The sequence below is a fragment of the Amborella trichopoda genome, chromosome 1, assembly GCF_054954075.1.
Source record: "Amborella trichopoda isolate Santa Cruz 75 chromosome 1, AtrichopodaSantaCruz75HAP2 v2.0, whole genome shotgun sequence".
In the NCBI taxonomy this organism is placed as follows: Eukaryota; Viridiplantae; Streptophyta; class Magnoliopsida; order Amborellales; family Amborellaceae; genus Amborella; species Amborella trichopoda.
In genome coordinates, this window is record NC_142336.1 from 58946046 (window position 1) to 58962383 (window position 16338).

General features: G+C 35.2%; 2 protein-coding genes across 5 annotated transcripts; one reads left to right on the forward strand and one right to left on the reverse strand.

Annotated features, from left to right (window-relative positions):
• The first annotated feature begins 964 nt into the window (after positions 1-964).
• GATL4 (galacturonosyltransferase-like 4) lies at positions 965-2480 on the forward strand. The gene has a single exon (XM_006850783.4). It carries the CDS (start codon positions 1163-1165, stop codon positions 2180-2182), a length of 1020 nt encoding a protein of 339 aa, XP_006850846.1. The 5' UTR covers positions 965-1162; the 3' UTR covers positions 2183-2480.
• An 888-nt stretch (positions 2481-3368) lies between these two features.
• Positions 3369-12238, reverse strand: GSH2 (glutathione synthetase 2). Of its 4 annotated transcripts, none has more exons than XR_016042769.1 (12): positions 11777-12238; positions 10669-10838; positions 9905-9980; positions 9566-9696; positions 8852-8974; positions 8539-8619; positions 8344-8424; positions 7823-7892; positions 7299-7420; positions 5171-5324; positions 4171-4363; positions 3369-3692 (listed from the first exon to the last, which is right to left on the reverse strand). XR_016042769.1 is itself a non-coding variant. In XM_006850781.4 (12 exons), exons 1-12 carry the CDS (start codon positions 12140-12142, stop codon positions 3569-3571), a joined length of 1677 nt encoding a protein of 558 aa, XP_006850844.2. In that variant the 5' UTR covers positions 12143-12238; the 3' UTR covers positions 3369-3568. The 4 variants fall into 4 exon arrangements, 2 of the variants coding, with proteins under 2 accessions (XP_006850844.2, XP_088705833.1); XM_006850781.4 differs by having other exon boundaries at positions 5171-5310; XR_016042767.1 differs by having other exon boundaries at positions 7299-7892.
• Positions 12239-16338: the final 4100 nt, after the last annotated feature.

Here is a 16338-nt window from a genome sequence, read left to right on the forward strand (position 1 = left end):
AGAGGCAATGCACATCTCTATTATTGAATTATAATATCAAATGGGTAAAATTAGATGACTATTTATTCAAAAGACAAAAATCATTAAAATTTACAGATTTAAAAAATAGCTAAAAATTCTCAAAATAGGAAAAATAAATTCTTTACTTACATAAATGATATTACTATCTAGGTTTTAAAAATAAATTATCTATATAAATGATAGTTTTTCTTAATAAATGATAGTTTTTCCTTTTTTTTCTTTTAGTTAGTTTGCTATGTTGGGGAGATCCGAAATTTAGAGTCCACAAAATAATTCTAGATAAATTTTGACCCGAGGGAGTGCATGTCTAATATGCTCCCCCGGGAGCATAGGCAAACAAAATGCACCACAAATTTAACCTACCAAAAAAAAAAAAAAGCCAAACCTTTTACTTATGCTAAAATATTTCCTAAGGGATATCTTTTTTATATCAAAATTTGGGATGTGATCTCTAGATTCCAGCAGAGGATATAAAAATAATAATAATAACTCTCACTTTCTATTTGCCTAAATGAAATATCATCCCAAGATTGCACCGAAACCGTCCAATTTTGGAGGGAATGAAGATCTTGATGTTTATGAACTCAAACTCTAAATTGTTTTCTTTGAAAATAATCATCTAGTTATAGTTAGATGGATCTCAAAAAAAAAAAAAATCCCAAGCTAGTGTTTTGCCTGGGGGAGTATATAGATGGGATACTCCCGCAAGAGTAGAAAATCAATTTGGTTTTAACATTCCCCTTATTTTTAGAAAAGGATAAGAGAGGAAAAGGAGGGGATTTCTTTCTCTCCTATATTTGTTCCCCTCCGTACAATCACACCCACCTCCAAAATTCCCTCTCCGACCCCCCCCCCTTATTTTGGGCCATCACATTCCCTTCCCTTCTCTACACCACCACCATTTTGAACATTTAGTCTCTTATTTTCATTGGGGTTTGAAAATATGGGATTTGGACTCTCTCAATTGTTGGGAGGGTCGAGAGGAAAAGAGCTCCATACCACTAAACAACGGCTCTACAATCCCATCCACCCTTTTCTAACTCCCAACATGTCGTCACCCTTTCTCTCTCCCCACCCAACTTAGCCCTCCCCCTCCCCCTCCGCCTCCCCCTCCCCCTCCCCCACCACCCCAAGGGGAAGGATGGCCTCCCTCCACCTCTTGGGGCTCCTCCCTCTCTATCTCCTCTCTTTCTCCCTCCTCTGCGATGTGTCCACCACAATTGCCGCACCCCTCCCAACCTTCCGCGAGGCCCCAGCATTTAGGAACAGTGATTCGTGCATGAACCCACGTCCGTCAGGACCAATCCATGTGGCCATGACCCTCGATGCGAATTATCTGAGGGGCTCTTTGGCAGCGGTCCTCTCCATCTTACAGCATGCATCGTGCCCGCAGGACATTACGTTCCACTTTTTGGCGTCGGGTAGGGAGTCGAAGCTCCAGTCCGCTCTCAAGGCGTCATTCCCTTATCTCTCCTTCTCCCTCCACCACTTTGATCCAGCTAGGGTCAAGGCTCTGATATCAGCTTCGGTAAGAAGAGCCCTGGACCAGCCTCTCAATTATGCCAGGGCATACCTGACCGCCATCTTGCCAGCAAATGTCAACCGTGTCGTCTACCTCGACTCAGACCTCATTCTAGTGGACGACATTTTCAAACTCTGGGATGTCAACCTTAAAGGGAAAGTCCTCGGAGCACCGGAGTACTGTCATGCAAATTTCACGACCTATTTTACCCCTGCATTTTGGTCGGACCGAAAGCTGGCTGCCAGTTTTAGGGGGAGGAAGCCTTGCTACTTCAACACCGGGGTGATGATCATAGACATACAAAGGTGGAGACTTGGGAGCTACACTAGGAGAATTGAGAATTGGATGGAGATACAAAAAAATAAGAGGATATATGAGTTGGGTTCATTGCCTCCATTTTTGCTTGTTTTTGCGGGCAATATACAAGGTGTGGACCACAGGTGGAACCAGCATGGGCTTGGGGGTGACAACCTTGAGGGCAAGTGCAGAGATCTTCATCCTGGACCTGTCAGCTTGCTGCATTGGAGTGGAAAAGGAAAACCATGGCTGCGGCTCGACGCACGAAGACCGTGCCCAATCGACAGCCTTTGGGCACCTTATGACCTCTTCCAATCATCTTCCCTCCGCTTCGACTTGTGAGGAAGCTAGAGGCAAAGAAAGCGAGAGCTGGAGCCATAATTCGTGCACATATGTTTTGGGGGTGGATTCATGGCGAGGGGAGTGAGTTCCACAATCAAGCATGACTCTCATCATGTTTCCAAGTACAGGGCAAATGACCCTTTCGTTAAGCACGAGTATATTGTCATCATCATCACCATCACTGTAATTGTTCTAACCAATTATCATCATCATTTTTTCTATTATTTTGGAAATCAGTATCAAATATTCAATTGATTTCGGAGTTGAAAAAAAAAAATGACCCGAGATCTTTTCAGCATTTTTTATATCGCATTGGACCTATTAATAAGTGTGTGCGTGTGTGAACATTAGGGGCTACTCATGGCATTTATTATGTTTTTGTTGTTTGTAGAATCCTCTGCAATTTGCTGGATTTTGATTCATTATAGCATGTAACCAATGTACAGCAAGAGACATTGACAAAATATAAAATGAAAGAGAAAGGGAGCATTCACATAGGGGACGGTTCAGGCTTGATTGTATCAAATGTATCTTGAAAAGGAGGTAGAAGCTATCTAAGATACGATGATTATGCCTGATATTTTTAAATTTATACACTTCTTAACCTTTCTCTTTCATTTTAGTAATTTTGTCAAAAATGATGTACAAGTGGACACGGTTTCTATGCGGCCAAGCCCGTATATGTAGAAATGCGGGCCTCTTAACAAATCTATTTTTGAGATGAATTTTAAGACTTAATTTTTAAGGACATATAATCTTTAACATGAGGATCATGAATATGAATAAATAAATAAATTTTAAAAAATAAAAATAATAATTCTAGTAAAACAACATTTGGACCGATAGTTTCTATTGTTTTTAGATGGAACACCTATTTGCATCCATCTTTAAGAATGCTTTACAATTTCTGGGCCACATATGTAGAAATGTGGTCCAGCCCGCTTGAAACAATTTTCCATAAGAATTATGCTATTTACAAAAATAAGCCTATTTACATAAGATCCAATATGTATTTGATATGCTAATCAGTTGGATTCTCATGTAAAAACAAACTCACAAATTCAAAGATGTGCTCCTGAGATGCTGATCACTTGGATTCTTGTCCTTAAAAAAAAAACAAATTACGATTTCAGAAAATAGATTTGCTACAAACATTTTGCGATCACACGCAAAAGCCATGTTCTGATTTTCAAATGAAAAGAATAAAGAAAATCCAATTAATTATGTTTTTCGAAATTGAAACACCAGTCTCATAGTGTACAGCAAATGATCATAAGACATCAACACGCAAACCAATTGTAGCTTAATCCCACTTATTTTTGGGAATAAAATCGCTCAAATTTAGAGACCAATTGAAAAAAAAAAAAAAAACTAAAAGGAGATTAATCAAGTGAGATAAATACTATCAAGAACTGCAAATCCGGCCGCCACCCCACCTTCATCTGAACTCGAGACCTTCGTCCTCATCAAATAACCGCATTGATTATTCAAAATAACCTTTTCTTTGTTCCTAAATGAAACACCCACATCAAACTATTAGAACTAATAAAAATAAAATAAAGTTTTACCTTTCAGACAAATTTAAACAAAAAGCAAAAATTGTAATAAACAACATACACACACACACACCCACCTCCACCCACCCACCCACTCACACATGATAAAATATTATATGAGCCCGGCTTATAGTATAGCATAAGCCATTTTGAGAAGTAGGGCTCATTGGACCCCAAATTTTGTGTGCCGCACATACACTGCATATGTGTGCATGAGAGAGAGAGAGAGAAGCAAAGAGGAAAGCAAAGTTGTACTGGCGGTTTTGCAAAACAGTAGCATGAATGCCCTTCAATATCAGAAAAAGACCATCTGGTACTTAAAAATAAATCCTGAAAATTTTAGTCAGTTTCTTTCATTATCAGTTACATATGATAACAAAAACCAATCAAATTTAAAATTGCAAGACAGTCCTGGCAACAAAAGGTCCAAACCTTAGATAGGCTCCATATATACCCAGCTCAGAGATAGCTTGATCTCGATGATAACAGCCCTTTCTAACAAAATGGGCATCCGAAGTTTGAGGGAAAATCCTCTGCATCAGAATGTAAGCAGCAAACCCTTCACCCCCTTCCTTATGCAATTCCTTCAATTTTTCCCTCACATCATCTCCATATACATTGTTTCCTACAATTGGAATAAACACATTTACTAAGGATAATGCAACAGATAAATAGCAGTTTTTCTCCCAATAACCATAGATCATGCCCTTCACATTATGAACATATCCGAAAATGGAGAGAAATGAAACCGAACAACCAAACAGGTAATAAAGAAAAGCAGAGACAGAAAGATCAATATTAGAAGACAGAAAGATTAATATTAGAAGAGACCCTCAAACAAAGAGGCAAAAAGGATGCTCAGCCACTTTCATGAATCAACTAATACAAGAGGGATATATGGGGGGAAGAGAGAGAGAGAGAGAGAGCATTTTGATAGCCACAGTACAAATCTTTCTGACCTTTGCATCTCTGCATCCTTCTTTGTCCTAAAGTTCATGCCTTATTTCCCCTCAACCTAAAGAATGACATTAATGCCATAATCCTTGTCTTAAAATTAAATTAACTATTTTTTATTTTTAGTTTCATGATTTTAAAGATGAGTATTATCAAACTTCTAGACAAAATATGGAAATTATCAACCACTTCATTAGATTGAACTCAAAAACCTCAATTCCCCAAGAAATCACGAACGACTCCTGAGGTTATCTTGGGTGTTTGATTGAACTTCGTACAATGTATTTTTCTTGGCACTTGGTATATGCCTTGAGCTTTTCTTGTTAGATTTTTTCGTTTTCACTAGTGTTTTCTTATAACATTTCAAGACACACAGATGACACTCACTACTTGAACTAAAACAATAGGGAACACAGGAGCAATAAAAAAGAAAAAGGAGAAAAAAATGACAGGAGTTAATAGAAATGAAGTGTAATACCTCCTCCTTCTCTTTGGGGTTTGAGCACAAAGAGTTCAGGCTGGTCCATTGCATCCTTTACAATATTCGGGTCGTCCAAACTCCATAATCCCGCAAAGCATTTGCGAAGCTTTGATATGTCCTCTGGATTATCTACAAACCTGCATTCCACACACTAAACAAACGTGAACACTCTGTTGCAACCAATATATATTTTTCTAATCAGTAACCAAATTGAGAAGATGGAACTCCATGCGAAAGTGAGTACATCAGTCATGACTAACAATTCAAGATTACTTTGGTCATAACTCATGACAATCAAATTCAAGAATATTTTGGTCATTTCCCACCATCAGAATTATCATCCTCTCAAGTACACGAAACCCATCAGCTCGACCCCAACTCTGGCAAGCATGATTGCCGCTTAGTCTCTGAATTTCAGCAAATGATGCTAAAAGATACCCATTTCTAGCAGTCAACTATAGATCACCAAATATCCCAGGGCTCTTTTGTGCTTTGATTGATAATAAATTTAAATGTTATTAAATTGATTACAAATCTAAATGTTATTGAACAATTAATGAAGTTTTCTCAATAAGAATATAACAGCAGAAGCATCCCAGAAAGATATTCGAGTAATCCAACTATAATTTATACATTATTTTTTCTTTAAAATAATATATTTTACTTATTCATAGCAATCCTTGCAAGAGCTGCTTCTTACTACAAGTTGGGAAAGATAACCAAGCACCGTCAAAAGATGCACTATTTAACATTGTACCCATTTCCTATATCTTAATTTCAAAAAGCCCTCAAAGGACATGCTATAACGGGTCAATAATGAGCTAGAAATTGTTGCAGGGCAATCCCAATTTTTGGCCATCATCAAAGAGAAAGTACTTTTTAGAAAAACAACCTATGTAAGAAATTAGTATTTTCTAATACAAATATATCACTCTAAACACCCTATGAGATATTAGTATTGTCTAACTCCTTGTGAGATATTAATATATTGGAAAAAGTTTATATAGAACCGAGGCTCTAAACAATCAAATTAGAGCCCACCTCAAAAATTTCACTAGAAGAGGTTGTTTTGATGCCCAAATATCTTCAAATTGATCATCTTGACATCAAGATGCATGGACATGAGAAAAAAATACATTTCAAGTTTTGGAAATAGTGCATCTTGTAACACATTTTTGGACCATCAATTTTCAAGTTTTCATAGATTTGTTCAATCTAAAATATATTTTAATGCTATCACAAAGATTTCCAATATTGAAACTACATTTCTCGACATTATTTGAAAGTGCGCTTTACTTTGATTGTTTAGAGCCTCGGCTCCAAACAAACCCCACCCTAATATATTTGAATACCAGTATCTTATGAGTGATAAGTTTTCATAAGATATTTGTGTTTCTAAACATCAATATCTCACTCTAAATACCCTAGAGATATTGGTATTTTTGAAAACCAACATCTCACCAAATAATCTCATTAAGTCATCATCATTTGAGCCTTATCCCAACTGTTTGGGGTTGGCTCTAATATCTCACTAACTCACCAATGAGAAATGGATATTCAATATCTCATAAGGAGTTTAGATTTCTATATTGTTATCAGAAAATGCCAATATCTCATACAGTTAATTTTCCTAAAACCCAATCTAATTGTGATAGAGGGTCAAACTGAAAATTGCCCAACGATCAATATGTGAACCCTGGGGGCCCTGACCCCTTATGATGTGTACTTGATATGTACCTTAATGGCTCTCTGAACTTAGGACAAAGGGTGTTGGTGAAATGTTAAACAGTGAATATCAAAGCTGTGGTTTGATAAATTTCCCCTAGAACTAGAAGTCTAAAGATTGGAACGAAAGCCACCAAAGATTGGAACGAAAGCCACCAGCTGGCTCTCAAACCAAAATAGGAAACCATCCACCAAGCCACATTCTGGTCTATAATTACTATCAAACTATGGGCTCAAAGTTTGAGTTCAATTTTTAAATTGTGCATAGAAAAAATATCATCTCATTATAGTTGATATATAGAGGGTCTCAACCACCACAACATTTGAATTCCACAAGATTTCAATCATAGGTTTCCAAGACCTAGGATTCCATAACAACATCCTCCCTATTCACCCATACCTTTCAAGAACATTGGGTTTTGCGAGCTCCTGCTGGATCTTCTTAGTGCCCGCTAAATGGTATGAAATTGATGGGCACTTGACAGCACATGATTGCTCCATGAGTAATCTTGCTCTCCATTCCTAATCAAATGATATGAATTTCAACTTTTCAAATGACATGGAAACCCAAAATAATATCTATACAATTATAAAAAAAATTCTCATTAACCAAAAATAATAATATTGTAGACAACAATATCAAAAGATAACTAAAAGAAGAATGAAAAAAATGCTAAATGACAAATAATACGGCAGTAAGTAATTTTGGATGCTAGAACCACTCTTATAGGCCAATATTAAGTTATTTCAATATAACCACCTCTTACAACAGAAATTTATAAACATTATTTTATAAAGAAAACCATACAGTGCTTCATAGATGAATATAATTGTCATCTTGAAAAAAGAAGAACAAAAAAAAAAGGAGACCGTAATTGGGGCAATAAACAATGAAAGACAAGATTGAAGTGGATGGTCACAAACTGATTCTGTGGGATAATTGTTAGGACTATATCCAGCTCTGAAGTAAATGACCGCAACTTCATAGTCTCCTCTGCATGTAAATAAAGTTCTAAATTGCAGAAATAACAACATAATATAACAAACATAGATTCAGAAATGATGTATACTTGTTTCAGAATGATACTTTCTTGGGGAACATAAAAGATAATCCAATGGAGTATGGTGTACAGCACTCCAAAGGAGCACCTGTCATCCTTTTGAGATGACCAACATTGGAGATTACTCATAGTAGGTCCACCATGGACATTCACCCAGGTACAGTTAATCTCCACTATCCATCATCAGAAAGAAAAGGTAGATGCCCCTTTGGAGTACTACATTGCTACTATATTGGGTTCTAGTGCAGTTTCTGTTTTCTTCCAATAAGTTTTTGACATTCAAGATGATCAAAAAAATAAAAGACAAAAATAAAAATATCTTTGGTCATTCAACCAAATGTGAGAGTGATCTTGATAATGTTGGAAATCTGAGAAATATTATACAGAAAGAGTCTTCCATCTGGCCGAAGTTCTGCCTCTGAATCTACTTCAGCCATTGATTTCCTAATACTTGTTATACCATGCGTGTTCTGGAGTTAAGAAGGGCCAAATGAAAACCAATTGAATCATTCAGAAGAGAACATGATTATTCATGCAACCAAACAAAGTTACTTATCATTTTGTCTTATAAAAGGATATTGGTCCTTCAATATAGAAGAGAGCCAAAGCTGGTCATACATGTTATGCTCCTCTGGCTGCACCACAACCAGAATTATGGAACTGTATCCAAACAAAAATACGAGTTATTTGATATAGAAACTGACATAAAAAAGAAAAGGAAAAAAGTAAAAGAACCAAAGTAACAGGCCTTTATGACCTTTCACTGCAAATGTTTCTTAAAAGTAACAATTAACTGGAAAATCTGAAACTAATTTGAGGATTAGATAGAAAAATAAAATAATGAGGATGCTGACGGAGGTTCCGTAAAAGTCCCTCACTTCAAGAGTCAAACCTTCTATTATTGTACTCATTCCATGTTTGAGCTAAGGCCTCTGCGAATCTGATAACTGCAGTGTTTCCAGGTACTTTCTTGGAATCTAATCCAATTCGCTTCCCATAATGATTAAGTAAGTGCCTGTCAACTAAATATCAATTTTTTACTCAACTATAACGTTTACTTAATAACAAATTCAGTCACCATACAAACTTTTAGTCAACCACAAAAACAGAAGTTGGCAAAAGGCCATTGAATATTCTGGCTGAGTTTAATGGAAACAAAGGCCTCTGAGTTTCAGCCGAAAATCAAAGTATAAAGGCCGTCAACCATTATCCCCAATTTGCAACAGGCAAGGGAAACTTATTTTAGAAATATTATAGAAAAAGCCAAACATCATGATTTTCGTTTAATTGCACAATGTAAAAGCTGTCTACATGAGTGCTTATGTTGGGTCACGCTTCTGCCAAAATAGGGTCCCATTTTCAGTAAAATAGTGCTGATCATGAAACCATTACAGCAACCATCAATACAAATCCATAGCAAAATTTCTAGTCATTGAACAGATAAAGCTCAATTAACCATTACAGCAACCATCAATACAAATCCATAGCAAAATTTCTAGTCATTGAACAGATAAAGCTCAATTTTATCACTGGTCAGAAGCACATAAGAACTAATTCGACTATAATGACAGGGGAAATTTTAGTTCAACAAACTAACAATCAAAACCTGTGAAGTTCGGTAACCCTGCAACTAAGACCAGGAAATGAAGAAGCAACTGTGTTCAGCTCGATTTGAAGAAGTTCTTTGGTTGCAGAATCAAGCATGTAATCAGAGCGATGTAGTCCCAAACGTATATCCTGTTATAGTCATTAAAACGGCATCAGTATATTTTGGCAGCAGTTCTAGTTCCCATTTTTCATGTTTGATACTGTGTAATGACTGTTTATTTGTACCCAAGATTTTGATATATGCTCGCCAATCTAGCAAACTAAAGAATCTTTATAGAAAAATAGAACTATCTAAAAATTCTTATAAAAGAATAAACTAGTTGTACTTTTCACTGACCTCTTTCTTATTGAGTTCCAGCATCTTAGAATGGATATCTAGAAGCCTTCCTGTGAACTCATCCACTTTCTTAGTTCTGTAAAAGGCCAAAACCTAGAAATTATTAACACTTTCAAAAAATTGCATATTACAGGTTGATATGTTGATGAAATAGATCATTATGATGATTCTTAGGCCACTACATGATTGAAGAAGCACTACATGACTGGGTTGACAATAAAGATCTTTGGAAGCTCAAAACTTCCAATGCTACTTAGTACTGGACACCAGAGAAAGTTGTCCAGCCGTAGACACCATTTCTAAGACCATAATAGTAAAAAAACAATTTATCAAGTGCACAAACCACCCCACTGCCCCCCTCCCCAGGCGACTGCCCAAAAAATAAAATAAAATAAAATTAAAAATATCCTTTCTATAAACCACACAATTACAAACCAGATTTTTTATTATACAAATTCCAAAATATACTCGCGATTCACCCAAACAGAACTTTGTAGAGCTTCGGTCCCAACCCCTATACTGATACCAGCAATTCTCATGTTTGGATCATTCTCAAACTTAAAAGATATGGTGATGGTTGTCATAAGTGCAAATCTAAGTGGAACTATTACAGAATGCCCAAAGTTTCAATATAGCATTGGCTCCTTTTGGCATTCCTTATGAAATAGCCTTAAAGAATGACTCAATTACAGAAGACAAAATTGCAAGTTTCTTCCTCCCAAAAGTAAAGGTCAATCGCTTGATATAAGGAAGAAAGAAAGGACCTTGAAAGTGATTCCTGGATGAATTCAGCATCCAAACTCACACGATCCACAAGCTCATTGAAAAGTGGTGCCAGATCACAGGCTTGCCTCCAATCACTCTGAGGAAATGATACAGGCAAAAGGGAAACTGGAGCATGAACCATACCCACGCCAGGAACCTTTCCAGACATCTGCAAATACACCAAATTTAGAAATACCAGTTATTAAAGCGTTTCTGACTTGGGTTCACACTAGCCCAAGTCACTAGGACATGGCAGGGTGCCTGGTCGGAAACTTGGGATAATTACCCCTACAAATAGAGTGAGTCTGACATGAGTCCTGTAAGCCTTTGTATTTTTTAATTGAGGCTCAGCCTCGTCAGGCAATCTAACTCGGCAGAATCGGCCTCTGATTCAGAGTCCAAACCCGAGTTTTTACAAATCTCTAATCCTAAATTCCAGATGTCAAAATCCTACTGAGTTCAATAGTCATTCCACTTACTTTTCTTTTTAAAAAAGGTTAAAAGAAATAAATGAAACCACTAAAATCCATATTGACAAGCAACCAAGTACAAGGATTATATGTGTGACACCTTCAAAAATGACAAAGGTGAACAAGAAAATCAACTAAAACCGAGAAGAAACATCCTCAAAGCAATGATTCCAATAGCCATGCCAGTTCTAGCTCATTATCATGCCTCCCTAAACAAAAGAACAAAAACTGAAAGAGATTATCTCCCTCAAAGCTTGTCCACAAGGTCTGAATTGATCACATGAGTAGTATCATAAAAAGAGAGCAATTTCGGTTCCTTTCAGAAAAAGCCAGTTCTTTCCATTGGAAAAAATATTAAAAAAAAGTTAATCTTTTTAGAAATAACATATACAGAACAAAGAATAGTAAATAAGAAAACAACTTCATTATAAGCAACGAGAGCCAGGTCAATGATCTTGAAATCCCAACTTCATTATTCATAATCAACAACACATCTCAGCCAATTCTACATGGAAAAAGCTCTCCAATAAGAATGATAAATAAAAAATTCAGAGAGAAAGTAACCAGTCATCAATCAATCGATTACACCTTAACTCACAATACCAAGCAAACTCATGAATAAATAAATATGAAGTACCTGAACATCTTTATCTCCTACAACCAACCCATGAAGAGAACTCCAAACCAGGGCCTCAGTAACCATCTCCTCTACCAACTCTTCAGGAATTTCATGTGAGTCCAAACCAGGCTTCTCAAAGACTTCATCTTTGGTTGCGTTCCTCATTGCATTCAGAGTTTCAGAAGGCAAAGGGGAACGAGAAAATGAAACAATGGGGTTTTCAGTGGCCTTGAGGAAAGTGTGGCAATGAGGTTGGAGAGATGGGAAACTGAGAGAGGTGGGGTTGAACAGGTGGGTTCTGTGTTGATTGGGAAAGTGAGAAGAAATGGTGGAAATATTATAAGTGGGTGTTGTTAAAGAAGGGGCAGAGATTGCCTGACCCATTTCTCCATGGGCATGGCTACTCTTGATAATGGGTTTCTGGTTTTCTCTCTCTAGCTACTCCTCGTGGTGGAGACCTCGTCCTTCTTTTTTATGTTCTCTCCACCAATACCAGGCCACTATTTTTTCCGCCACCAAAAACACTAGCTGACACCCTCTCCCTCTCTTCACCAACTCAAACACGTGGCAAGTGTCAGATAAGCGTCAAATTCTTCACTCTCGCACGACGGAAAACTTTATACAGAGCCTATCTCAAAGCTTTTATGTTTTGACGCTCAAATATCATCAATTTGATCATCTCGATAGGGACACGACAAAAAACAATGGATTTTAAGGTTTCGGAAAGAACGCATTTTGTAACTCTTTTTTTTTACCATCAATTTTTAATATTTTCATGTTTTTATAGATCTACTCTATCAACACTATACTATTTTTTAAGTTTTCAATTTTAAAACTAAAGATAAAAATATAATTTAAAGCTATCACCAAACTTTCCAATATTTAAAACCATATTTATCACTACTATTTGAAGGTAGGCTCTAATTGAATTATTTAGAACCTCGGTTCTATACAAACCGCAACCCTGGCAAAAACATGCACGTTGAGTAAAAACGATCTCAACCAGGACGAAATACTTCCACTGTGGTATGAAAATGATACATTTTCCCTCTCATTATCTCTCTCTCGCTCTCGATCTCTCAATCGCTCTCGATCTCTCCAGTTTAGACTTTAGATTATACAATGTACATGTGTTAGTTCCAGATCAACCCCGACCCGAAACCAACCTAATTTGGACCAAAATTAGGTTGGGGCTCATCTTGTCTTGATATTAGAAAACATAAAATTTATATGTTTATTTATAAAACTATAGGAATTTTATTATTGATTCGTTGTAATATTACCTACGAATGCGGTCTGCATATAACGGTAGCAGTAAGGTCGCAATACTCTACACCATCCATTTTAATTAGATGGTGTAGATTAAAAATGTCTTTTAAGATAATTGTAAAAGGTATTGTATTTTTTAAGATAATGTTAAATCTATATCATTCAAATAAACTAAAAGAAGCATATTATTATAACTTTATTTTTACAAAAAATATTGCAACCTCATGTAAAAGTTTTTCACTACCTATATAATTTGATTTAGTTTCAAAAAACACATAAATGTTACAATTACTTGTACCATTTGATGTGAAATTGATAACTTAGGTGTGTTACAAAGTTCGAGAAAGCTTCTTTTGAAGTTTAGGCTTGGTCAATGGAATAAATGCAATCATCTAATTTCTCATCCAATGGTTAAGATCAATTATGACTACCTTGTACCAAAGACAAATGATTTCATTGTATACTTTTACAAATGGGGACAATATGCTATGAGACCATTAATTTTATTTACAAGGAGGTCATAATCATTTTTTACCATTAAATGTGAAGTCCAATAGATGAAATCATGTCACAACATTCAAAAAAAATTATTTCAGACTCGACTTAGGCAATGATTTCATGCAATCGTCGTATAGTAATATGATGCAACAACATTAAAAAATCATCTTATAGCCATTTGTTTGATCCAAATTTTGAAATATACACTCTTTTCATTCTAATGAACAATCACAAAAAAGGAAAATTTGAAAACACAACCTATAAAATATTTTTTTAGCTCAATTTACATAGGCCGTTCATTTTGGTGAGATGCTTAGATCTAGACCTTAAAAAGATTTTTTTCATTTCTAATTTCTTTGGATGGCTTTATTATGATGAACAATGGTAAAAAAGAAAAAAATAATTTTGAGTTTATAAAGGCTAATATCTTGAAATTCACAAAATCAATAGTCTAGATTTGTTTTTGGAGGGGACTCATTTTGACCATACCTAGGGTTTAAATTGAAGTTTTTTTTCTTTTTTGATTGATTATTGAGATGAAGAGTGTGTGTGCAAAATTTGGGGACATACAAATACCACAAACATGATTTTCTAAAAGTGTCGTTGCATTATACTATGATTCAAATGTTGCATTAGATCATTGCTCTGTAGATTTTGTACCCAAACAATGATACACCCTTAACCTCCCGATATCAAATCCAATAGTCAATTATAATTGTGAACTCCTTACATCAAAAGTAAATTATCTCAATGTATATATTTGTTTGAATAGATATAACCCGGAATGGATTTTGACCGGATCTAACTTGAGTTTTGTCAAAATCAAATGGACGTAGACCCGAGCCGTAAGGTCTATTATCTGTCCAGACTAGGACAAGGTAGGCTTACCCGACCCATTTTCCACCCCTGACCTTAAAAATGGAAAGCAAGATGCCTTAGCATATATGTATGGTAGGGTAGTCCCCAAAGTTTTCGAGCAATTATTTAAATGTGTTTTTAGATGGGATTTTCTAAATTAAATTTTCTATTGAGATGTTAAATAGTTCCATCTCAACACTTTTTGATATGGTTCCCATTTGATCTTGATATTCTAGACGTCTTTTGTTAAATTTCTTGAATTAATTTCAAAAAATTAATTGAAATAACCAAATGACACAATCAAATCAATTCATTTAGGCAAATTAGCTCATTTACAAGCACAGTCGTTTTATTTCACTTAAGTACCTATGTTAATTATTTCATTAAAAAGGAAAAAAGTTTATATAATGTAACTTATACCATAGAAAAAAGACATGCCTAAAAAATCTATCAAAAAAGGTTATTTCAACACTGAAAAACCTCCTAATTGATCACCTTGATAGGCATAGATGTGGAAAAAAAAATTAAATCTCAAAAATAGTCTTTGTAATACATTATCTAGACCATCTATTCTCAATATTTTTTAGATGTGCTTGTGTACCATTTTTTAATTTTCAAATTTCATAATTCAATGTAAAATAATTTTCCATGTCATCCTTGAAATTTCAAGACACCGAAATAAAAGAGCCTTGCATCTTACTTGGATTGCTTATTTGCTTTAAGGTGTTGATACTTTATACAAACTACACCCATTAGAAAGAGGGTGTGGTTTGTATATAACCAAAGCTCTAAACAATCAAATTAAAGCCCACTTTCAAATAGTATCGAGAAATGTAGTTTTAATATTGGAAATCTTTGTGATATTCTTAAAATAAAATTTAAAGTTTAAAAAATAGTGTAGATAGAGCAAATCTATGAACATTCGATAATCTTGAAAATTGACAGTCCAAAAATGTATTATACGATGCACTATTTTCAGAACTTGAAATCTATTTTTTTCTCATGTCCATGCATCTTGATGTCGAGATGATCAATTTGATGATATTTGGGCATCAAAACAACTTTTTATAGTAAAAAATTTTGAGACGAACTCTAATTTCAATGTTTAGAGCCTAGGATCTATACAAACTTTTCCCATAAAAAAATACCCAAAACTCTAACGGTCAATGTGAAAAAGAATAAGCTGGCACAAAACACTTGGGAGCAAATAGTAATTAAAGACGGGAAATTATTGTCTTGGATCTGAACACCTTCCGATGAGCTTTAGAGGTGTGTCCTGCTTTAATGGCTTTAAGTTGACACTTTCTATAGAGCCAAGGCCCTAAATAATCAAATTTGAGCCTATTTCAAAAATTTCATTAGAAGATGTTGTTTTGATGCTCAAATACCTTCAAATTGATCATCTCGACATCAAGAAGCATGGGCATAAGAAAAAACTGCATTCAAGTTTTGGAAATAGTGCATTTTGTAACACATTTTTGGACCGTCAATTTTCAAGATTTTCAAGTTTTCATAGATCTGTGATCTACACTATTTTTTAAGCTTTAAACTTTATAAATAAATTTTAAAATATATTTTAAGACCATCAAATATTGAAATCACATTTCTCAATACTATTTGAAGGTAAGTTCTAATTTGATTGTTTAGATCCTAGGCTCTATACAAACCGCGCCCTTATACAAATCATACCCATTAAAAAAAGAAAAAAGGTCTCAGATTAACAAAATTAAACTGCAGCTAAAGTATATCGGAAAATGTTATTTTGAAGTTGAAAAGCCGCGTAATTGATCATCTCGGGAGATGCATACAATTGAAAGAACAGAAAAAAAATGTTTTGAAGTCCCAAAAATACTACTTGCAACACATTATATTGACTGTCTATTTTTAAGATTTTTCATAGATTTAGAGCTCTGCATGATTTGATCTATTTTTTAAATTCAAAACTTTATAATTAG

What these genes read in the sequence shown, in the direction of transcription:
- GATL4 (XM_006850783.4), top strand. Translation starts at nt 1,163, where the DNA reads ATGGCCTCCCTCCACCTCTTGGGGCTCCTCCCTCTCTATCTCCTCTCT.
- GSH2 (XM_006850781.4), bottom strand. Translation starts at nt 12,142, where the DNA reads ATGGGTCAGGCAATCTCTGCCCCTTCTTTAACAACACCCACTTATAAT. An exon ending in TCTTCTATATTGAAGGACCA is followed by an intron (nt 8,425 to 8,538) that starts ATATCCTTTTAT and finishes ACTCCAGAACAC; the next exon opens with GCATGGTATAACAAGTATTA. An exon ending in ACAATTATCCCACAGAATCA is followed by an intron (nt 7,421 to 7,822) that starts GTTTGTGACCAT and finishes TCATTTGATTAG; the next exon opens with GAATGGAGAGCAAGATTACT.